The sequence below is a fragment of the Varanus komodoensis genome, unplaced genomic scaffold, assembly GCF_004798865.1.
Source record: "Varanus komodoensis strain SLA01 unplaced genomic scaffold, ASM479886v1 scaffold7_1, whole genome shotgun sequence".
Lineage (NCBI taxonomy): Eukaryota > Metazoa > Chordata > Lepidosauria > Squamata > Varanidae > Varanus > Varanus komodoensis.
Window position 1 is genome coordinate 12,508,206 of NW_025336479.1, and position 24,144 is coordinate 12,532,349.

The window sequence follows — 24,144 nt, forward strand, 5'->3', positions numbered from 1 at the left end:
TTCCTTCCTACATTGTATCAGAACTCCAGCATTCTCCTCTCTCCGCTCCACACTTTTGCTAGTTACAGTTGCTTTGCACAAACAAAAATCTGCTGATATAAAGGCAGAGAAGCCCATTCTGACCTGATTTTTGCACAAAATGAGGGCATCATGGGGGGTTGTATTAATATTCTTCTTGTTTTCAAATAGAAAGACCTGACTTTACACTCGAGAATTGACATTGGTCTAACCTGCCAGGGTGTGGGCTGCTGAGTGTTGTCATTTGTATGCAGGTTTTCTTTACCCCATCAGGCTGTGTGTGTGTGTGTGTGTGTCCTTTTCTCCCTGTGGAAACCCAACTGGGTTTGGTTGGGCTGTAGCCCTTGCTATTGGTTCTAGGCCATCATGTGCCAAGCCTGGCCGAGGCTTTGGGATGCTCTGTGCTTGCATTAAATCGATCCACTGCTGCACATTAGAGCTCAACCTGCCAGTGAATCAGACCTTTTCTTTCTTTTTTTCTCATTTCTCTCCCTGCCTGCTTGCCTCCCTCCCTCCCTAACACCAGTCTTATTTTAGCTTACCCAAGAGGAGGAGGAGGTGGAGGAGGAGGAGGAGGTGGAGGAGGAGGAGGAGGAGAAATACAGGGCAGGAAAAAATACTAGACATTGCAGCAACCAGGGAACCCTTATGAGTAGATGGTGGATGGCAACTACTTCTCTTGTCTCTTTCATTTTCTGGATTTTACAGGATTTCTATGCTGCATTCAGATGAGGCTAAACTGACACACTCGCTCTCTTTTTCACTGTCTCACACACGCACACACACTCATACACGCAATCACACCGGGGAAAAGGCAGGAAGAGCGACCGCTGGATAGCAAGGGGGGAACATCCCACAGCCTGAGAAGCTTAAAGGGAGCCCAGAGCTTTCACCCCTTCAGATCTTGGACTATGCTGAAGATAGCAGGATGAAGCTCCAGTGAAAACAAACCTTGGGAGGGGGGATTTTGTTTGATTTTAGCGTGGTTTGGGAGATTTTTTGTGTGTGGGTTATTTTTCTTCCTTTTTTGGGGGGGAATTCTAATTGCTTTTTTCCTACCAATGCAGTACTTTATTTTTTTATTTATGAGATGGGAGGGCATGTACTGATCTGATAAATGTTAGAGAAATAATATTTTATATATTTTTTTCCTTGGGAGTGCAAACATTTGCTAAGCTGCCCACCTCAGAAGAAGCCTGCATTTTCCACACCAAATTGCATTGCAAATACCTAGACAGAGAGACTAATTTTGATGCTATCTTTTTATTTTTTATTTTTTTAAATTTCAATTTCTTTCCCCTCTGGCTTGGAGAAGAAAGGCAGGAGCAAGGAATTGGTGCATTCAATTTCTTTAATTGCATTTTTTTTCTCCCTTGGTGGGGAGGAGATGCTGCTGTTGCTACATTTAATTGTCATTCCCCCCTCCTCCTCCCAATGGCAATGCATTTTTTTAATTTTTTAAACTGAAACATTTTTAAGAGTGCATTGAATCTCTTTCATTGCAAATAATTTTAGGGACAGTTTGGTGCATTGGTCCTTTTTCCTTCTAACTACAACCCACAGTCTGGGGATTTTTTCCTTCATTTGTGGGGTGTGACTGTCCCCCCCACAATTGCAACCTTTTTGGGTGAAGGGTGAGGGGGATTTGGACATCGCTTCCACCCTGCAAGGGGAGGTGAGAGGGACCATGTCCAGGATCTTTGCTGCTTTCCCCAGCCGTGCTCCAGCCTGAGTGCCCCCTCCCTCTGCTGCAAGCTCCCCTAGCAGCATCCTACAGCAGCCGATGGGATGTGATGAGCGTCTTCTCTCCAGCATCATCCTCAGCGGCATAACCCCCGGCCCTTTGCTCTTTGCAGGATGGCTCGGTTTGGAGACGAGGTGCCAGCTCGCTATGGGGCAGGAGGCTCGGGGGGAGCTGGCTCCGGAGCAGCAGGCGGCGGAGGTGGCCGGGGCGCTGGGGGCGTCCGGCAAGGTGGTCCCCCAGGGGCCCAGAGGATATACAAACAGTCGATGGCCCAGCGAGCCCGCACCATGGCACTCTACAACCCCATTCCTGTCCGGCAGAACTGCCTGACTGTCAACCGCTCCCTTTTCCTCTTCAGTGAGGACAACGTGGTGAGGAAATACGCCAAAAAGATCACCGAATGGCCATATCCTTTCTATGGGGGCTTCCAGTGCCAGGACCTAGGCCGCAGTAGCAGCTTGAACTCGAGAGGAAGATATGCCAGTGTGTCCCAGTCCAGTTCCTGCATGCCTGGTCCTCCCTATGCATGAAGCCCCTCCTGCTCGTCCCCCCCCCCACCCCAGACATTCCTACTCAGCCACCGCAGATCGGTAGCATCCATTTACCCCCATCTGCATGCGTTCGCTGCCGCCTCATCTCATCTTTGCCAAGGCACCTTTTCCTTCCAGCCCAGACTCAGATGCAGCTCCTAATGCTGCTACTTCTGTCTCTGAATGCATCCCTGTCCTGTACTGCTTTGTTGAGGTGCCCCTTTTTCCTTGTGCCTCATAGCTCTCTGCTCATTATGCCACTCTTTTAATTTATACGTTGCTTTATGGGTCTGTCTTTCCCCTGTATGCAAGCTGTACTTGTGCAGGGGGCACTTGCCATCCATACACCTGCTGCTTTCTCTGTATCCCCTAGTTCTCCCCCATGGCCCTTTACCTCTGATACCTGTTAATGGACTGTTCTCTCAAACAGGTTTTTTTTTAATCCATGCAAAGGGTGGGGTTGGAGGTATGGAAGCAGGAGAGAGAGCATCATTTTTCATTTCCTGTAGTTCAGGCTGCTGGAGACTGTCTTGCCCTCATTTCCCCTTTTCCTGGCAGAGGGGCATATAGGCCCAGGACCTCCTAGTAAGTTCTGGTTAGTTAGCAAGCAGGCTGGATCCCAGAGGTATGGTTGCAGCTCTTCAACCATTACTGACAAGGAGTTGTCAGGCAGTTTTGGGTCAGGAATCAATTCATTCTAGCCTCTAGAGAAGGCATTTGGGGAGGAAAGAGCAACTGAGTGGAGGCTCCATGAGCTTCAATGTAGCCCAAAGTCAGAGGCAGCAACTGAGGGAAAAAAGAAAGGTGAAACTAAGCCAGAACTATATCCCAGAGAGCAAGCTAAAGTCGTCCCCTGCCCCAGTCCTGATGTTCATCTCAACAGAGTGCCTTTTCCTTCATAGGCCTGCAATCCAGGGACAGATGATTCCGAGAACTTGAGGGCCCAGGTGTGTCCAGAAAGCATAGACAGTGTATTGAGAACAACATAGGGTGGCTGAGAACTGATTTAGGAGACATGTTAGGTTAGTGCTGGCCCTTGCATATGAGCACCTTCTCAGGCTTCCGGTTTCTTCTGATGGCAGAGAAAAAAAATGCAAGAATCCCAGCCTCTGCAGACTTCAACTTGGTATGTAAAGATCTTATTTTTTGCTATGATTTTTTGCTATACAGCTAGATATACAAGTGTGTCATTGCTTTTATGTTTGTATACACCACAAACCTATTCCTTCCCTGGTAAGAAATGGTCGGTTCTGCTGAGAGTCAGGATATGGTTTAAGACCAAGGTATTGTCTCATGGCTGGGAAATATACTGTCATTTTGGAGAGTGCGAAATTCCTCACACGCAAGTGCTGGGAGGCACATTGAAATATGAGGTACTGGTTGCAAGGAGATATTGATTCTGGAATAGCAGTGTTGCTTGTGTGCAGTGAAAGTCTTTTTGAAGTGTGGCTGTCTTGCCTATAGCAGGCTTTGTAATAAAACAGGCCTGTGTATTTGTGAAATGTTGTTGTCAGCTGGAGGGCAGAAGCATACATTTTGTTTACAAGAATGTGAAGCTAGAACAACTTTCTTGAAACCAAAGGGTTAATGCAGATATAAGAACTTAAAGGTGTTCAATTGCTTGTGCTCATCTTACCATCCAACAGCCTTCCAAATGCTTTGATTTTTTTTAAAAAAATATTGCAAGTACTCTAGCTTGCTGTTCACCTTAACAAGAAAGATTACTGAGCATGTGCACTGCAGGTCTTTCATGTTAATAAAAGTGGGTACTGAAGAAAAAATGGCTGGGTGGAGACAGATGTGTGATAGATGGATTGAGAAAGAATCTGCTAAATTTCTTTCCGTGTACTAAAATTGTTTTTAGTTCCTGAGAACCTATTGAAGAAGCAAGTTACTCCTGCTTATAGTTCTATATGGAATTTCAGGTGTTCCTTTGCTTTTAGAGAAAGCAATGCAATAAAATTTGGGAGTTTGGTGGTGGTGGAAACCAGTTTGATCCTGTCAGATTTTCATCTAAATTGTAATCATAGCTCAGCCACAACCTTACTGGATTATTTTGGCCAAGTTCCTACATTTTTGTTTTCCACCTGGAAAATGGGAATAATAATGGGGAAAAAAATCACAGGATAAGATTGCTTTGCCTTGAGGATAAATGAATCCAAGACTGCAGCACAGTGCTCTTTCACACAATACAAATACCACAGAAATGCCCATAGTCTTAGAGGTGGTTCCCATGACCAGCTGTGGCAGATGAGTTCCACAAGCACACATCACTTTCCTTTAGCACTGCCATAGCCTTCAAAGTTGGTACCCCATTTCCCTACTCAGAGCTGCCTGGCTGGATCATAGCCATCATTAATGGTAATCACAGCCACCATGATTATATAAAAGAGGCAACTCCTAGCACTCCTATTATTCCCAGTGTTCTGTCCTGCGCTCCCAGCATTCCTCACCCTCTACGATACCAGTCAACAACGTAGGCCAAAGATACCCCAAGGTTGGTTTCAGTTTCCCCACCACTGCCCTAATTGCCAGCCAGGAAGCACAAATAAAACAGAAAGTGCAGTGGAATTCACATTTGTAACAGGATGATACTTGGGGCAATGCAGATTGTTGCCTTGCCATTGCCACACCCTAAAATCCCTTCACAAAGTGACCCTCCGTCAAAATGTGTTGCATGACTACGAAATGGGAGTTGGGGCATGGCTGTGCAGCTGAAGGAGTGGAAATATGTGGATGGGGCTGGTTCATTTCACTTAGGGAGAGTGGCTTCATGATTTCCATTTACTTCCATCAAGTTCTTTGCGCAAACTAAACAAGCCGCAGACGGGAGGGGACAAAACCAGGGCTGGCATGAAGGATAGGCATGGCTGGGCCAAGGGTGCACATTCCAGCACAGCCCCACTGGGAAGACTCCCTTGGGTGCCTACTTCTTTTCACCATTGCAACCTGCTTGTTCACCTGCTTCTCCTCTTTGCCCAGGTAAAGATGGTAGCGAGAAGGAGGAACAGTAGATGCCACTTCCTGCTTGCTCATTGGCTCTCTGCCTGTCAAGCAAGCCAATCGGAGCAATGAGAGATGAAGAGCTGTGGGGAGGTAGTCTCACTTAGGGAGGGTGGTTGTCAGTGCTGTTTTGCCCATGAGCCCTGGAAAAGCTGGAGCCAGCATTAAGTAAAAGTCACTGTGATCAGCAGAGGCAGCTTTAGCCTCTGACTCTTATGTCGGAGTCATAAGAGTTATTCATCCTCACAGGAAAGCGTACAGCACTCATTTGAGGACAGTGTTGCAGCAGGGGCAAAACTTGCTTCTTCGGGCCCTGCATGACTCCTTGCGGAGAGAAACAATACCTTGTCGCCACATGAGATGTGGGACTGTGCAGGAGAAGTCCTCATGTTTTGACATTCCCCGTGCCCCTGTAAAGCAAGATTTGCCTGCAGGTGGGGGAAAGAGGGGCAACATGGAGCATTGTATTATTTAATTAGCATGTGTTATACTCCATTTTTCAGAACAATTCTCTTAGTAGCTTAGCCAAAATAAAATATAAGAATATTAAAACACACTAAGGTATTTCAAAAGTAAAACGCAACACAACTGCACTGAATCCTCCAAAAACCATTGATAAAATGTCCTCCTGAATTAAAAGGCTTCCAACACCCATTTAAAAATGTGAAGTGAGCATATGACAGCCCTTCTCAGCCTTCTGTCCCTAGATACTGTTTCTGGATTGGAACCTTTTGAAGAGGACTGGGGGCTGGAATATGGAAAAGTACCTTTTCAAGGATCTCATTCAATCTGGTGGAATAGGATGGAGTCAGGTTTGGAAGAGCAGGCTTGACCCCCAGCCCTTGCCTCCACCTGGGGCAATGACCTCGATGATGGGGATGGTGGAGTGTGGATGGAGACATATTGGAGTGGACATAATAAATGTGAATTGGGAAGGGACCAAAACATTCCCCTCTGTTCCAGCTCGCAATTGATGGGCCTTCAGCTAATTACCAGTAAGGAGCATGTGGCCTCATCCAGGGATTTATATTTTATATTCTAACCAGAAATATAAAGACTATGGGTGGGATAGTATTTCAGCCCCAAAAGCCATTATGCTTGTGGCTCAGCAAAATTGTCTGCCCTTATGTCTTCTTTTTTTTATATATATTAGTGTGTGTCAGCTGGCACTCGCTCTATGATTACTGCTCATTTTGTATGGTGTTTGCATGATGGTTATGAGAACCTCTTTAAGTCTCGAAAAAGCACACCACAGCCTTCAAGTGAGTCTAATCCAAGTAAGACTAGAGATTAGATTTCTTTCTACCTAAATATACCTCAAGCCTCCCTCATTCATGGGGAAGAGGAAGGGACAGGAAAGTTTGCTGTTCATGTGATTACTATTGGATGGACAACTGGGCCAATCGAGCTGCCCTCCCGTGTGTGTGTGTGTGTGTGTGTGGTGGGGGTGCAGTTGTTGCCTCATTTCCAGAGATGTTGCTGCCTGGGTAGATATTACATTGCCCGAAGAGCCACTGGTGTGTTTGATGGAACAGTAAATCCTAAGTTGTGCAAAATGGATAAACCCACCATTTCTCAGAGCAAGTTAGGTGGATGGCAGAAAACCACAGAGGACCAAAGAAATTCAGATCTCTGGGGAAGTTCTCTTGGACTTTGCTAGCAAATGGTGCCGTTTTATGGGGAAGTGGGGCATAGACACATGCCTATGTTGGATGCTCTTGAGAAAGAAATTCTGTGAGGGGAAGCACAAATGACTCCTGTTTATTCTCCTGTGTGCCTGGAAAGAGGACTCCCTATGCCAGGAAAAGTATCTCCCAGTGAGGATGAATGTATCCTGCCCCACTTTGTCCAAAAGAACAAGAATTAGGAAGGCAAAATGTAAGTCTCTCACACCTCCACTAATACTGCAATCTGCCCACCAGAAGTTTTAGAACACAATTCCCATGAAATCCAGTCAGTGAGGCCAGTGGTCAGGGATGATAGGAATCATAATCCAAAAAACTGGAGGGCATGCAGTTAGGGAAAACAGACTGTCTGTCCTAGACTTGAACTGGCTATAGTGACTAGGGACAGGCTCAAAACAAAGCAGTTTGGGGACATGTGCTCGGACGTTCCCTTGCCTCACTCCCACTAAGATGAATGGAAACTGCCCCCTGAGCTTGGCCATGTTCCTATGCAGATGACATGCAATTCAAAAGGGCTTTGGCAAAAGAACACCCCAGTGGATTGTGCCCTAATATTTGGTTTTGGAAAGTTGTGCCATTTCTTTATGCTGCGATAAGAACCTAATTTTTCCAAGAATGCTGCTTATGTAACAGTGTTAGAATGGGGTTGTGATGTGAGTATACTATTGGATCAGCATTAAATGCATTGATTCAGTGGATACAATATACACTGTGTGTGTATATTCTACAAACAGATGGACACAAAGAAAAGCTGTTTAGTCAGTGGGATTGACCTATTATGTGAGTTGATTGCACACTGGTTCTAGATAGTGCTGTGGCATGAGGTTAGAGGGCTGCACTTCAAAGTATTGGTGTACTTTCTGTTCTATGGCCCACATATCCAGCACAATGGCAACATTTTGCAAAACCAGTGCAGCCTAAGGTCTAGTTCCTCTGATACTAATCTTTATGTGAACATAAAGGAAAGAAGAGCTGGTTGAATCTGCAATTAGAGGGCTCCAGGCTCTCCTTTGCTACTACTGAGAGCACAGCATAGACACTGGCCAGAACTTTGTCAGTTTCTCAGGTGGTAGTCATTTCTCCATATACTTGATGGCAATTCGGAAGCTCTCAGCAGTGAGAAGCTGTTTTCTTCTCTGGCATCAGTTAATGATAATTGACATCACTGGAGTTAGTCTTTAGCTAGTTAATTGTTTCTCATTATTCCCTACAGAGCATAGGACCACTGCTTAGTATTTGCTGTTTATATTGGTACCTTTGCCTGTTTGATTCAAGAGAGGCATATTGAATAATTTGTTCACAAGCACTTATCTTTGCTCCTGGAGTCCCTTCTGGTTTCTTCTTCTGTTCCAAATTCCTTACTTCATTTCATCATTCAGTTGTGCTCAGCATATTTTATTACTTACAAGGAGTAGAAAGAGAAGCTTTCCTTCAATCTGAGGCAGCATGCGGGGGCTCAAGAGAACCTGGGTTCCTTTTTAGCTGTGCTGCAGACTGCTTTTGGAAAGTTGGCCTTCTCTGTACCTTAGTCCTCCTCCCACATTCATACAGAAAGTGATGACAGCCCTTCATATTTGCCTTGACTCATTTAGAAGTTTCTAGGCATGATCTGTCACTTTCTGTGAGCGTTGCAGGTCGTTCTTGGCTGGGTGTTTTCGTAGTACTGTAGTCCGCATAATTAAAAGTTTGACCATGGATCAGAATTGGAGAGACTGCATATTAGGCAGTTTTGCTCTTTTAAACCACTGCAGAGGAAGTAGAGAACATACTTTCTGTAGGGTAAGCTGAACATCAGAAAGCAGAGCAATTTAGCTCAGCCCATCAACCCTGAGTCTACAGAGCCTGCTTTTCTACCTTGAACCTAACATTTCTGGCCTACAGTTAAGTTGCTAGAGAAAGCTGGCACAGTTCAGTGGAAGGAAAGGTTTCTGTAAACAATAGAGGATGGACTGAGCCCGCTGTACCTCAAGCTAGCTAGAAGAAAGTTTAATATGAACAAATGTTAAATGATGTGTATTTTATTTTTGAATTAAAGTTGTTGCTGTTAATGGTTGCCTTCAAAAGATCTGTGTGAGGTGGGGATGAGATGCCTGTCAGTTTCACATTTGCATCACACTGAATATAGCCATTTCTTTTTCCAAAATCGTGGGTAGCAGACTGCCTGCAACAGTTTTCCATGAGCATGAACCTACAACCTGAATATTGCATGGAGCTATAGCCTGCATGCCGCATATACTGCACTATGCTAAATATCTACTAAAAGCCACAGAGCTAATGAGATGATAATAGAGTCTCGGTCTTTTCTTCTACCACTAACCTCTCTTCTTCAGCAAAAATTTAGAGAGAGAGATTCAACTTCAGTAGATGTGTGGTTTTTTTCCTGCAACACCTTTCTCTTCTTACAAGAAGGCCAGGAGATTTGGGGATGACAGCAGTGGATGCCCATGAGTGTGGTATTTTCCAGGGCTCACACCTTCCCTCAAGGTGCTTTCTAAATTTCCTATTAGGTGCTACTTTGGATATTATCAAAGAAGCACTGCATGTCAAACACAGTTCCATCCTCATTCCATTGGTGGAATGTATAAGGGACTTGTGCATCCAACTACTGGACATGATGTGCAAGCCTCTCTTTTGAATGTTGAAAGAAGTACAGCCAGTCAAATGCAGAATATTCCTTATATTCAAATGACGGTGTTGCTTCAGAAATACAAAACACAGAAGACTGTAAAATCAGAATTCATATAAAATCATCTTATAGTCTCAGGATAACAGAAACAGATGAGGCACGTTGATGTTGGGCATAGGTTACAGAAGGTTATACTCGTACCATTAGACTAGCTCCATTAGAATCTATTAATGATGAACCTCAGACTATTTAATGATTAGATAGTCCATTTATCATTGTTGAGGTCAGATTTTCCCAGTAATAAACAGCAATATCTTGTTGCTTGGCAATTTAGTTCTTTCCTTAGCTAGCATACCTGTTGCACTTGAAACAGTACACCATAGATCCATGAGTAAGGGACCTATTGGCTAATACTTGTGATATCACTGGTGGTAGCTATTGTTCCAGTGATGCAACGGTTTCTTAAATACAACCAGTTTGACATCTCTTTCAAAGGCATGAAACTGTATCTTCTGAACATCTTTGTTATATGTACCCTATGAGGGTTTCTCTATAAAATGTCAGATTTTGAGTCTACTTATGTACAAATGGTCATGCAGCATTTAATTGTAGTCTGTCAATTTATTGAGTAGCCTACTGCTATTACAAAGATCAATTAAATAATGAATTTTAAATTTTTCATTGCAATAAATTCCTTGAGTTAATTGCATAACTTTCCTTTCTCTCATTTTCTGTTAAGTTTCTGACTGTTAATTTCTTTCTGATTTCAGTTTTAAATAACAGTATCTCAGCAATATTTTCTCTGTCACTCATGATCTATCATGGTTCTGTATTTCTGTAATCTGGAGACTCCTACCTCTGTGGGGCTTCTCATCTATTGTAACTTTTATTTTGAGCTTTATAAGCTATCCATGGTGCTCCATGGTGCTGAACCTGTTTTGATGGTGGATTTGAGCTCTATGGATTGCTCCTATAAAGCTCATTATAAAATCTTCAATGGATAAGCAGTTTGATGGACGTAAGAGCCACCATCCTCCGAGTTTAGGATACACTAAAGCTGCTCCATAATCACCCAACTTTTTGCTGCTCTTCTCTTCAGATGTCCTGATTTGACCACTGACACATAAAGAAACACTATATTTTTGGCAACTTTTCTTATCTATTTCATAAAAGTCCCAAACAAGATCAATCTGTCTTGTCATTTCAGCAACAGAGCGCAGTATTTTCTGTGAACTATACACAGTATACTAGTGCAAGAAGGGTTAGCCCACTTTCCCACTAGCACAGTGGTTATCAAGTGCTATTTTGTGAGATCTTCCTGTAGTTTTGAGGTTTGAAATTCTTATTAGAATAACTTGCTATTCTGTTTGCGTATTTTGCTATGCTGCCACCTTTGCTACAGTCAGACCTGGACTTTTACAGGTTTAACTTTTGTGGATTTGATTATTTGGGAGTTTGCCACCAATAATCAGATGGGAATTGTTTTGGAGTTTTGAGGCCCACTGTGGAAAATCAGGAGCACCATAGCGAGAGGGGAAACGAAAGGGGAGCGGGGAGGCCTCCGGGGACGCCTGCCTTCTCGCCCCGCCCCTCCGGAGAGGGAAATCCTCCCACCGTTCCTGGGTGCAAAGAGGAGGCGCTGGTGAGCGGAAGGGAGCGCAGGGAGCAAGGCCATGGGAATGTACTAAATGAAGGAGGGGAGCCCTGCTGGATCAGACCAAGGTCTGAGAGGAGAGGGGGAGAGGAAGGAAACAATCCAGTGCACCGATGGGCAACAGTGTGGAGAGTAAGCTTTGGTGGGTAGAAATATTTGTAGGTTCTCCACTTTTCGGTGGTGCCCTGTGACTCTGACACCTGTGAATGTGGAGGACCAACTATAATTACAAAACTTACCAACCTCTGATATTTTCAATTGTGAATGTAAAATACAATCCCAACCATTATAGGTATTTAATTTACGTAATGAAATTCAAAAATCTTTATCTGATTTAGCAAGTAGAACAGCTTTCTCCAACCTGGGAGTATCTAGGATTTTTTTTACACTATAACTCCTACATTCCTGATTGCTGGCTATGTCAGACTGAGCCAATAAAATTTGAAGTCCAAAACATCTGGACAGCACCAGGCTGGAGAAGGCTGAACTAGAAAATGTGCCTTGTACAGATCTTTGCAGATCCTGCCAAAGAACAACATAACCCTTTTTATTTACTGTGCTGATGTTTCCTTAAAATACTGTATTTTTACTTCTATTAAAGTCATTGTTACTGGACTGTAATGTTTAGGATTGCTTTTAAAAAATGTATCTATATGTTAGCTGCTTTCTAGGTTTCTCTTTTAAGAGACTGATTTTATTGGTATTTCACACATCCAGATTAATTCAGTGTTATTATATAAGATCCTTTGGAGCTCCTGGAAGTTGCTTTCATTTATCAATTTAAACTTTTTCTGACACATCTGTTTCTGACTTTTTAGTCTCTTCAGATTCGTTATGCTTATCAACTATGTTTTCGAAAGGTATATCTCCACTGCAGTTAGATCTCCATCCATTTAGCTTATCTGATATTGAAATGACAGGAAACTGGGCCTCAGCTCCTTGAAACCTGAATTGTATCCTGTGGCCCTCTGTATATCATGTGGGCCCTTGGAATGCCTGGTCACAATTTCCAGTAGCTATCACCTTTAAAAGTCTCTCCCTACCTTTCACTATGACACAGGGGAAATGACCTATCAAATGCCATGTCAAATGTTCTGTCTCTTCCACTGTGGTTTTATTCACTTTCTGTGGATTAGAAAGGAGGAAGGAAAAAAAAGAACCTTTGCACGCAGATGCACCTGTTTTAGATATATTTAAAAAAAACATTTTGTAGTGATCTCTATAAGAGCTAAATTTTCAAAAGCCAATTTATAGGGTGGCAGGGAGTTTGGAAATACTGAAATCATCCCTTTTTGTCTAAACATAATGGACTTGTCATCGTAACTTCAAATATTGCTGCATGTGCATTGTATCCTATAGGCGGTCAGTATGGTTTGACAAAAGGCAGGTGCAAAGTGGATCTGAGCTATACATTCTGAATAAACAACAGTGAATAGAGAGCAATTTCAGCAAGCATATAGTGCTACCATCTTCTAAGTTAGTATCTCTCCAACCCACTGATTTAGCTTCTTTTTCATGGCCTTGATGTCATTGATTGCTCCTCTTATCCCTTGATGGTCTAATGGCTTCACCAGATTCCTAGCTGACTTTCCACTTTGATGTGGTTAATTTTTAAAAAATCTTACAGTTAGCATTGCTGTCTTCATCTCAAATTTCTCCTGGTCTGTCCTATTACACTTCTGCATTTCACTTGCCAGAGGTGAACCCCTGAGCTATTCAGGAATCCAAGAACTTTGTGTCTACCATCAGTATTCCCATGTTCTTGCAAATGTCTGCTTCAGTTGAAGAAATCCTTGGAGATGATTAGAAGTAGTCGCAAGAGAAATGGCTTTTGAAATTAGTAGTTTCTCAATCACAGCAATAGAATTGCCAGCTCTATAACATTCTCATGAAGTAACCTTGTAGTTTTACAAGGGTATATACTTTTGCTCTTTCCCTTCATTAACTCCTCTGTTATAATAAGAGTGTAAGTTAAAGTGTGCTAAGATTTGTGAAGGGGAAATCATTATTACTGCAAACACTATTTTCAACATGCTATACACTGAGACCCAATTCATACATTACTGTTGTGGGATGGAAGTCACTTCCTTGCAGGCAGGCAGAGCTAAGCTGAACAAATGTCACGTTTCCTTCTGTGCTTCTTTGCAGGTATTAGCAGACGCACTGTTAGGCCAGATGACATGAAAGTGGCTCTGTGCTGCTGTAGGGACATTTGAACTGGACCTGAGAGGGGTGTAAAAGTGATGTACCTCTACCTGGCTACAACCTGGCCCTCCATCACTTTCTAGAGTTCTACCATAACCTGTAATGTAGAGGGTTGTTAATTCCTCCTTGGGGAGTAGTGTTCATACATGGGCTATGCAAGATGCTTTATGAAAAAACTAGCAAAAGAAGACTCTGGATGCTCCCATATGATAATATTCCTTGCACAGACTATTTCAGGGGACATTTCCTGAACCTAAATAATTAAGCAACAATACAAAAACAAGTGACTTACACTCAAAAAGCTGCTACAGAGATATGTAATGAAGTTTCCCTTTGTTTTTGATGGACATTTAAATTCTTCAGAAATCTATTGACCATTTTTTTTAGCAAAGAATAATTATTTTTAAGCATCACCAGGCTCAAAATAATACTAAAAAGCTGATAAAAACCATTGAAGTTGTCCTCATCCTACGGACACAATACAACTTTTGTGTTCCATATATGGGGTTGATGCCTATCTATTTTCTCTGCCTTAAAATTCGGATTAGATGAAATAAGCAATGGCTCTTTTTTACTGGGGGATGTTACAGTTCTAGGTACATTTCAGTACTGACTGTCACTGAGATAAACCTGAAGAAACCTTGGTCTTGTGACAGCCAGGTGACCAATCTTGATCCAGAGAAACAAGTTCTATTATTGATCTACTGGAGAAAGAATCTTCTGCACCGAGGATACTGGCCTTTCCCCTCTTGCTCAGTATAAATACTGAATTCCTTGCGCAAAGTCCTGGACTTGCATTTTTACTTCCTAGTCACACCTTGAGGAAGTCACACTATATAGTCTTCCTAGTCACACTATATAGACAGTTCATCCAAAACGTGCTCCTCTCGCATTTCAGCTGCTCTAAGAAGCCCAGCAGTGCAAATGAAAAAGTACAAAACGCAGTGGGTATACAATGGAGGGGTAGCCTTTCAATAGGAAAATGGCCTTATTGCAGGGTTTGCCATGCTGCTGTCTCCCATCCCCCTTTTAGAAGGCAACACCGAAGCAGCAGCAGTAGCAGCTGCTGCCCCTGCCATCATTGTCACTGCCCTTAGTAATGTAGTCAGTGAAGGAGAGAGGGAGCGCTTGGTCTGCAAAAACAGAGTCACATTGGGAGCAAAGCTAACTGATCCTAAGTAAACTCTTTTTGCAATGACCCAGGCAATGAGTCTTGTTAAAATTGCAAGGGAATTATCCACACACTCACATGTGAGTCTTTTTTTGTGGGGAGGGCATACTCAGGGTTGTTATTAGTATCACAGCACACATGGGAAGGTGTGTCATCTCCCTCCTGGTTAGTAATGTTATAGGCATCATCCAGTAGGGGCCTGCTACATTTGCACTGATCCCATTCCAGAGAGCACGTCAGATCACAGTAGTGGTGGGGAAAGTAGTGGCTGGGAAATGTAATCCCTAATGTTATCCCTAAAGCAGATGTCTGAACCCCATGCAGCAAACGAGCACATGCAGAACTAGTTATTGAGGATGTAAGCAGGGATATCGTAATTCTTTCTATTTCTTATAAAAAATTGCCTCACACTTGTGTGTGTGGAGGTATTAGCATGCTGACTCCAAAGTTTACAGAAGTAAAAAAAAAGTTAGAAAAATAACTCTTACAGGAGGGAGGAAGTACTCCACACAGTCCAGTGACGACTGAGGAGGAATATGTTGGAGGAAACGGGGGGACAGGATGGACTGGCTGAAACCCTGAATAACAGCCTTCTGTGCTGTAACATTTTGTTGCAGATTCCACTTGCATGATGAAGAATGGTTTTCCCCTGCCCTCTTCGCTAAATATCTAAAAACAGATACGGAAACCCTCCTTCCACAGGAACATGCAAATCTGCTTTGTACCAAGTCAGGTTATTTGCCCATCTTAACAAATATTCTCTGTTCTGTTCTGCAACAGCTCTCCAGGGCTTCAGGCAGTGGATCTTCCTCATCACCTTCTGCTTTTAAGCAGTGATGCTGAGGACTGAACCTGGGACCTCTTGCATGCAAAGCGCATGCTTTACTACTAGCTTCACTCCCTTTTTCTTATGCATAACGGTTCCTGAAGGGACTGGCATTTTCTTTTGTTCTTTAATGTGTGGAGACCCTCACCAGCAAGTTGAGCTAATGTGTTAGGCTTTGCTGATAGAATTTCACACTTTCTGGTTCCCCTGCCATACACTTGAGAAGTTTATTTCTTTGAAAATACTTTTGCCAGAATGGTATTTCAATCTACAGACTCTCTGCTAGATTATTCTCACTGAGTGTTTTGTAGGAACTTATTTCTGTATATTTTGCTATGAATGTCAGATCTGAAAGGAAGTTAAATCAAGTCAGGTATCAACCCCAAAGGTGCTTATGTGAGCGGCCATAAATTAGCCCTTGAATCATCACAGTGTACTTCTGAGCATTTGCAGAGTACTTCTGACTACCTACAGTACAACTTTCATTACCAGTGAGCAATAACTACGTTAATCCTCACGCAAGCATGAGCTAAAGACCTATCAAGCAGGAAGAATGACATGTAGAAAAAGCTGAACCTTGTCCATAAATGAGTATGAAATAAGAAAGTAAGTAAGAAAGTGAGTATGAAATAAGTGAGTAAGAAATTAAGAACCAACAGGATGCCTATTTAGAATTGAGAATAGATCTGGCCATTTGAAAAGCAGAAGGGAGGAGCTTTTCAGAGGCATTTGTCATCAGGAATTTGATCAGGATTTAATTTAATCACCTTGCATTGTTATATATAGCTTGACACATTTACTTGAATCATTTGGAACTGTTTCCTGTGCCAGAAAGTTCACCTGCTCTGTGCTGGTGGCATACTGGGTTACATTGCAAGCATTGATCAGTGAACGGGTGGAGAGAGAGAAAGGGGAGTTGTCATTCACATTGTGCTGTGGTTATGCTAGATGACTGTTGGATTCTGGAGACTCATGCATAGTATCAATTCAGCCTTGTACAGAAGTGATTTTGGCTTTGGCTGTTTGCAAATAATCCTGATTTAGATCCTTTGCACGTTAGTTTCATATCAGACTAACAAACAGGATACAGAATTACTTCTAGTCAATACCATTACAAAAGTTGTGTCTGGTCAATGGCACTGGGAAGACTGGGGCAACAAGACTGTGAAGCTGCTTGCTCATTTATTTTTGCTAAGGCCAAGATGGCGTAGAATTACCTGCATCTAAAGCTGCAAGCCTGGTAGCTGAGTAGATTTAGCAAGAGAAGGTCACAGGGAGATGCATCACCTAGAGTCTAATATTACAACCTGAGTGTATTGGCCTTACTTTTGCTGTCCCAGCAGATTGGAGCAGAATAACAGAAATAACTTTTCCATTTGATTTGGTCTTTGGTTATGTATTATTTCTCTTCCATCCATTAGGGAGCAACTCTGAGTTATCATGAAAAAGATTTGAAAAATTAATAAAATCTTAGTACACCTTGACTTGCCTATTTCCTGTATGCCTTGTTTTGTGCTTTGCAGAACAGGAGATGCAAGTTGCAGTACCATAAAATGCAGCAGGGGCTTTGTGCAATGTGGTGTGGTGGTATTCCAGGGGTCCCCAAGCTTTTTATTTATTTTTTTTTTTTTTTGTGGGGGGAACATTTGGAATTTTGAGGCTGTGTCACAGGCAGTCTCCCAAAAAGGGTGCCATGGTGGCATTGCATACATTAATTACGCTTATGAGAAAATTAATTAAATTAACCTACGTATAAGGAAGGGGTAAAATCTGACTCTAAAAGATAAAACCACTCTTTTGAACCCAAATAAAAATGTGTTTTTTATCAGAAAAGATCTTGAGAAATAAGGTGAATTCAGGGATGTTTGGGAGTCTGATGGGTTCCGAGAAAGGTGTCTATGAGCACTTTAGGGCCCTGATCAGCAACCTGGATACCCTTCTCACTCCCATGTAGCTTTCATCTTGCATGCATAGTCCATGATTTTCAGAGCAAAGGGAACAGGAAACATACCTGTCCCCACTTCCTGTTCCTCTGTCTCATCACTCAACCTACACATCTTCTGGGCACGGGAGATATAAAAATACTATTTCAGGCAATAGGAGCACAAGTGCTTCCTACTCTCTCTGCGTCAATGTCACATCAGAAGCTGCTTTCATTGTCTGCCTTGTGGGCAGGCAAGCTGGCATTGAATGAGCAACTCCTGTCACCCATATTGATCCCCATGTGGATATACCCTTTGTAAAAATCCCACCTGTAACATCTACTCTTCCTTTCCTGTTGGGGTTTGGCTGGATCCCAAGGGCTCCACAAGACATCTGAAACAACATCCCCTTGATATTTCTTTTCAGCTTGGAAGGCATGGGGGACAGGGAAGCCTTTCTTTGGGGAATCCTGTAAGTTCTTTAGGGGTTAGGGAGAAGAGCAGCAAGCAATATTAAGATAAAACAAACTAGGCTGCAGATAAGAGGGCTGTGCATTAAAAGGTGGACTTCCTGTTATTCCCCTGTGGGCTCTGTGTGATTGAAGTTGTCCTTTTCCTTTGATCTCTTGCTGTAAAACACTGTGCAGCTGAAATCCAGTTCCTTTCCACATGCCAGTGCTTCAGTTTTCAACCGTGTAAGAGCTCTTTTGAGAATCACATCATTCACGGCTTTTTGTCCAGTGTCACCACAAATCTGAAGGCATATTCAGGAGCTGGGAAGAGACTAGAGTATTCGTAATGCATGATTCATTTGTGGGCATAGGTGCCTTGAGGTGGGCCCCAGGCCAGGGTTCCCTGAGGCAAGTTGTTTTGCCAATACCAGCTCCATCAGGTTTGGGGGTGGCTGCAGTGTGGAGAGCAAATAGTAAACACTCATCATCTCTTCTAATCTGTTTCCATTCTCCTGCCAGTGGCACTGTTGATCCTTTTGCTGGGGACAGAAGCAAGCAGTAAGCCTTGATTTGCATCTCACACGTTACGTGTAAGGATTTGTTCCATCACAACATAGAACTAGTGCTCTCTGACCCTCTGCAGTGAATTGCGTCCCTGATAAGCAGTCTCTTTATTCTCTCTCTTTCTCTCTCATTCTTTCTACCCATGCGTGTCTTAAGCTGGCTCCGTATCACACAAGTCTCTGGTTGCTGTTGATCATCTGCCATAAATGTTAGACATCCTTGCACACAGTGTGTGTGTTTATGTATGAAAAAGAGAGAGCAAGAGCAAGCGAGTTTGGCATAGTAAGCCAAAAGAGACCAGCCTAGTGTCAAAGAGAGTGCTGCTGATCAGAGGTAAGAGGTTTTCCCTGCTGGGGAGGAGAGGGGTAAGCCAGGCCTCAAGAGGAAGCTGCTGTAGTGATGCAGTCCTGCTTACTTCTGAGTAGACATATAGAAGCCTGACCTGCTTGTTTCTGAGGAGATCTGTTGCTCATGTTTACTTCTGAGAAGCCATGCAGGAAGCTTGGTATTTTGAATGCTATTTGAAAGTGCTACAGGGTGATTTATTCTTGCTTACACATGATCAGACATGCAGAAGCTTTTCATGGTTAGTTCTGAGTAGGCTTAGACTCTTAAAACTATTTATTTATTTATTTATTTATTTATTTATAAAATGTGTATGCCGTCCAATTACTTGTGTCTCTGGATGGCTTACAGCATAATTACATTGTGATCTCACCCTGTCTGCCTTTAGCCACAGACACTTTGCCTTTGACTTGATCCACAGATGGAATGTGCCAAACCCCCATCCCAAGACACCCCCTTGATTGGAATTTGGCCCTTGAACTGAAAAGGTAGAAAATAAATAAATAAATAAATAAATAAATAAATAAATAAATAAATAAATGAGAACATATGAGAACTAAGCAGTGCCATCTCTGGCAAGATACCATGATCTATCACCCAGAGTCAGAATGTGCTAGCTTGGAATCCAGGCTTCTTGGTTTCACACACCCTGACCTTCTGCAGGGCTCCTTTTGGGCTTGCCTCTGCTGGGTAGGAGTTACTGCAGTACATTGGCCCCAGCTGTACTGGAAGGCCTAGGCCAAATTTGGCACTTGCCCACACCAGTGTTGCAACATCAGCTTGGGAAGGAACTGGTCATAGCCTGTGCATCCCAACATTATCTGGTTGGTGAAAGAGGAGAACACACTTCTGTCCTGTGGTGGTAATACCAGGACAATGACTCACCTCACTACTGGAATTCATTTTACAAAATCAGACCGGAACTTAATCTGTTGCCTTGGTTTCTGCTGCTGATTTTCTACATTAATTTGGAGCCGTCATTAACCTAACATTGGAAGCTTTTATAAACTATGATAGGCTGGGTTTGTTTGGCTATTCATATTCACTACTGTTAAGGAAGGATTAATCCTGTTTCATTACTTGAAGCATCTGAGCTGGATAAGCTCAGGGGACTCTTTATGCCCTGATGGTTCCAAGTGCTATGGGCATTCTCATAGCACTGCAGATAGGACCCGCTCTCTACTGAGTGGCTTAAGTACCTGAGCAGAGAGACCAAAGTAGCTGGCATTTGACTGGAAGGAAGGGAAGTCTTGCTGGGTGAAGTCCACAGAACTGTGGGGCCCTTTGTAGGCCAAGAAGAAGAAGATATGGGTTTTGAGAAAGGTTTGCTTTGCTTGCTGGAGTGGCAGTTTGCCTAAGGGACAGCAAAGAAGCATCTGTGCTGACTTAGGATGAAGTTTGGGGCAGTAAGAGAGAAGCATACAAAAGAAATAACTAGTAGTAGATGAGCTGGGTGTACAAAGCAGAAAGAGCATGAAGGAGAATAAGATGAGAAGAAAGATGGTCTGTGGCAGGGTGTGGGAGAGCTTTAAAAACTGACTGCCTTATATAGAGCCAAGGAAAAGTTGGTAAGAAGACAGAAGCAATGCTTCTTCAGTTACTTTGGGATATAAAAGGAAAGACTGGCCATCTTGGCAGTGCAGAGAATTTCTTGCTTCCCTGTTCTAACTAGGAAAGCATTTTATGACAAAACCTCAATTTTGACTGTATTAGCTGCCCTTGAGTGTGGTCAGGGATGAAAAATAGACCATGAAGGCACCAACTGGTATTTATTTCTCAGACTCTGATGTGCACTAGGAAAGTGTGAGTCCAGGAAGAGATACCTACTCCCAGGGCAGGACACCACCTGTCAGGTACTTTAAAATAAAAAGAGTTCTCCCACTAGAACTTGATAAAATCAGATCAAACCCCCACATATATTTGCAGATTTAAATGAGGATTTTTAAAAATAATCTCCTTACAAAAACCTAAATCAATTTTAACTCCATTTTCTGTGTTGAGGAAAGAAGAGCTCCACCTTCCAATTTGCAGAAGATACACCTCTTCTGCTAGAGCTATCTGTCAAAAATCTGTTCCAGATGGATTTTAAAGTAAGGGGACAGGGCTTGTCTAAAACCAAGGATATTCTCTTCCCACCCCCACTGCTGCCTGCAGCATCAGCTATAGTAAAGATTGTAGAGCTGAGCCAGAATTGCATTAAAGTCAGCAAGGCATTAAAAGAAGGGAATTTGAAACAAGGAAGATGTGGCAAGTGGTCATTTCAGAAGCTTGTAAGAGGAATAGAAATATCCTTTTAGGATGAGGAGCCTAGAAGACATCTTGGGGCACTTTTTTTTCTCATCAAATCACTCTCTTCTCAAATTACCACTCACTCTTGTTGTGGGTGGATGGGGAACAGGAATTATGGAGTTGAACTGCCCACGTTGCAATACCAATGCAGGATCTGTCTTAATAGACAATTTGGTACAAAGAGTTACACCATTTAAGAACAGCAGCTAAGAAGTAGGCTCAGGCAGGGTAGTCTGCAACACCTCAGCCTGCATTGATCATAAAGTGATCAGATGAAAAAGCAGAGATGGTTCCTTCGTGTTTAGGAAAGGGAATTTCAACAGGTGTAGCTTGCATGACAAGCTATCCCAACAAAATTCCCCCTTCCACAGAACTTTTAAAGGTACAGGAGCCCCATCCTCTGGCAACCTCACATAGCAACAAGCTGCTCAGACTGGAAAGCCAGTCCAGAGACAGCAGTCACATAATATCAGAGGGGATTGCATTGGTTCTCTTGGAGCTGCAGAAGAGGAAGAGTCCTCTCCACTTGCAAGGTGTCCAGGTAGCACAGGAGATAAAGTATATGGGCCCCATTTCCAGAAGCCCTGGTTCAAGACAACCAGTGCTTTCCATGTCTGTATTTCACTGGAAGTTGTGGAGTCCTGCTAACTCATTGGAATTGGTATGAATAGCTTACCTTAACGGGTTATGCTTATTCTATGCATATGTAATTCAGCTCTGTAGACAGAGTGGTCTGCAACAAAGTTTCTAATTCCTGGCAAGGAAGACTCCTGTACTTATACACTTAAGTCAGGGGTCTGCAATGTGTCCACCAGTCTCTCTTCCCCTCCTGATTTTTATTTTGTGTAAGATATCTCATCCCCCCCCCCTTTAACGGGAGATATGGAATGCTGCAAAGTGAAGTGTTGCCCATCTGTGAGTTCAAAGATCAGTTTTGTGTTCCAATGCTCAGAACCCACTTCTGCTTTGAACTTAGGTTCTTGGGCAACCTAAGAAACTTTTTGCTTTGCTTTGAATTGATTCAGCAGTGATCCTTCTGGTAAATGTGCATTTAGTGGCTGGCCATGCCATCTGTGGCAGCCATTGTATGAATAGGCAAGCCATCCCATATGGCAGCCATTTTGCAAGAGTGCCAGTGATACCCTCTCAGAATTACAGGTGTGCCCACAGACCCAACATGTTGAGGACCTCTAGTGTAAGGGTTATGTAATTATACTTCTTAAAAGAACCCGCTGGTGCTTGACTCTACAAGCATGCTTGCCCCTCACACCAACTACCAGATTGACCCTGAGAAATCCCAGATGTTTGCAAAAAAGCTCTGGGCCAGCCTGGTTTTACTTCTTGGACCCCCTATTCCTATCTGGATCTGCCAGTTGGAATCCTCCCTGAATACTGTTTCCATTCACCTAATCCCAACATCCACACCTTGTGACTAGTGAGACGGAGGAAAGTGAGGCCTAATGCTTCTCTCCCTGCCCCCCGACCCCATTTTTAGTGGCACTGTGGGTTTCTTGTCACAGTGCTGTAGAGGTGCATGCCCTCTGGTTAATCCCAGCAGTGGTGGCCGTGTAGCGCTCCCCAGGGTCATGCTGTAAACGAAGTGCTTTGATCTCGGTTGGGCTCCTCTGAGCTGAATATTTCATCATGGAGGAATCTAGGCTGCAGCTCATGTGATAGTGAAATTAATGAGAGGAAGAGAGACTTGTAGGTGGCATGCGTGAGCAGCAGGAGCTGCATCCTCAGCTAAGTCTCCCTCTTCTTTGTGGTTTCCTGTAACACCTTTCTTCCATCTTCCTCTTTCTTTTTTCTTCTTCATTTCCCACTCTTCTATTCCTCAAATTCTACTTCTTCTTTTCCATCTCGCATTCCTCTTCTGGGAAAATTAGTCTTTTTGTTTGCATGAGCCACCTGTCACCTCTCCATCCTCATGGCCTCTACAGGCTGCAAGATGTGTGTGTGTGTGTGTGTGTGTGTGTGTGTGTGTGTGTGTTATTTGATTTTTATACCATCCATTAACCAAGACAGTTCTCTTGGTGCCAGACTTCTCAGTCCATTTCTTGTGGAGAGGTATTGCCTTCGCCCACCCTTTCGTGCCTGATGGAGACGAGTGCAATCTGTGCTCAGTGCTTTTTTCTGTGCAGCACCTTTCACATGCTCTGAGGAAGGATTGCTTGCATCCTTCCTGCTCTTTATATGTTCCTGAGTAGAATGTCGAATGGGTTCAAAACTGTTTGCAGCTCAGAAGAGCATGTGCAAAGTGAAAGCACGGATTTTAGAGGATGGGGGTTTAGTCATCTTTTGGATGAAAAGCCTAGGCTTTCAGTTCTTGACTTAGTCTGTTGTCCTTGCAAGCTGTCTTCCATCCATGCCCAGACAATAACCCCATGGCGTTCCAGTGCATGCAAGAGGCTTCAGCTGTTCTGGGAAGTGTGATGTGAACCTGGTGCTTGCACTCCCTGCCCCTGAGCTTTGGCTGGGAAAGATGCATTAGACAGAAAGTGCATTCAATTTTAGAACGCTTTTCTTTCCCTTACTACCCTACATTCACAGTATTCCCTGGTGACATCACTACAGAGCAACAGTCAAGTTCTTGAGCATCAATTGTGACTGTGTCCTTGCTTTGCTTCCTGATTTTCACAGCAGTTTTACACAGGAGATTAGCAGCCCTCCTTCCCTGTCCTGAATACAGCTGCATCTCAGGAGCCACCATGTGAGACTCCTAGTGCCGTATTGCTTTGTATCTCTTGTACCACACCCTAAGATGTCTGCACTAATTCTGATGTTCAGAAGGATAATACCAGGAGAAGTTTGCAGAAAGAACTTTGGAGAGCCCACTGCTTTTTTCCTGCTTGTTATGATTATTTAACAGCACAGGCGAAAGGACTTAACTGTAGCATAAAGGCACAGAACAGTGACTCATCCTATCTCCATGTCTAGTACTATACTGAAGAATGAGTAGGCCTGGGCAGGCAGGAGTGGGTGGAGGAAGCTGGTCTTGGCAGTGGAAGCATACGGCCAGAGACACAACAGTGGTGAACCACAGAACAAAAGCATCAGAGGAGACACACAGCACTTAGGGCAGAGACATTAAATGGAGGGTCTGAGATCAG

General features: G+C 43.3%; 1 protein-coding gene across 1 annotated transcript in view; it reads left to right on the top strand.

Moving 5' to 3' along the window:
• The first annotated feature begins 1,875 nt into the window (after window positions 1–1,875).
• CACNA1A (calcium voltage-gated channel subunit alpha1 A) overlaps window positions 1,876–24,144 on the top strand; it is a 220,110-nt gene continuing 197,841 nt past the window's right edge. Inside the window, exon 1 of the mRNA XM_044454096.1 lies at window positions 1,876–2,168. Coding sequence (XP_044310031.1) covers window positions 1,876–2,168 — 293 coding nt within the window. The remainder of the gene's footprint in view (window positions 2,169–24,144) is intronic.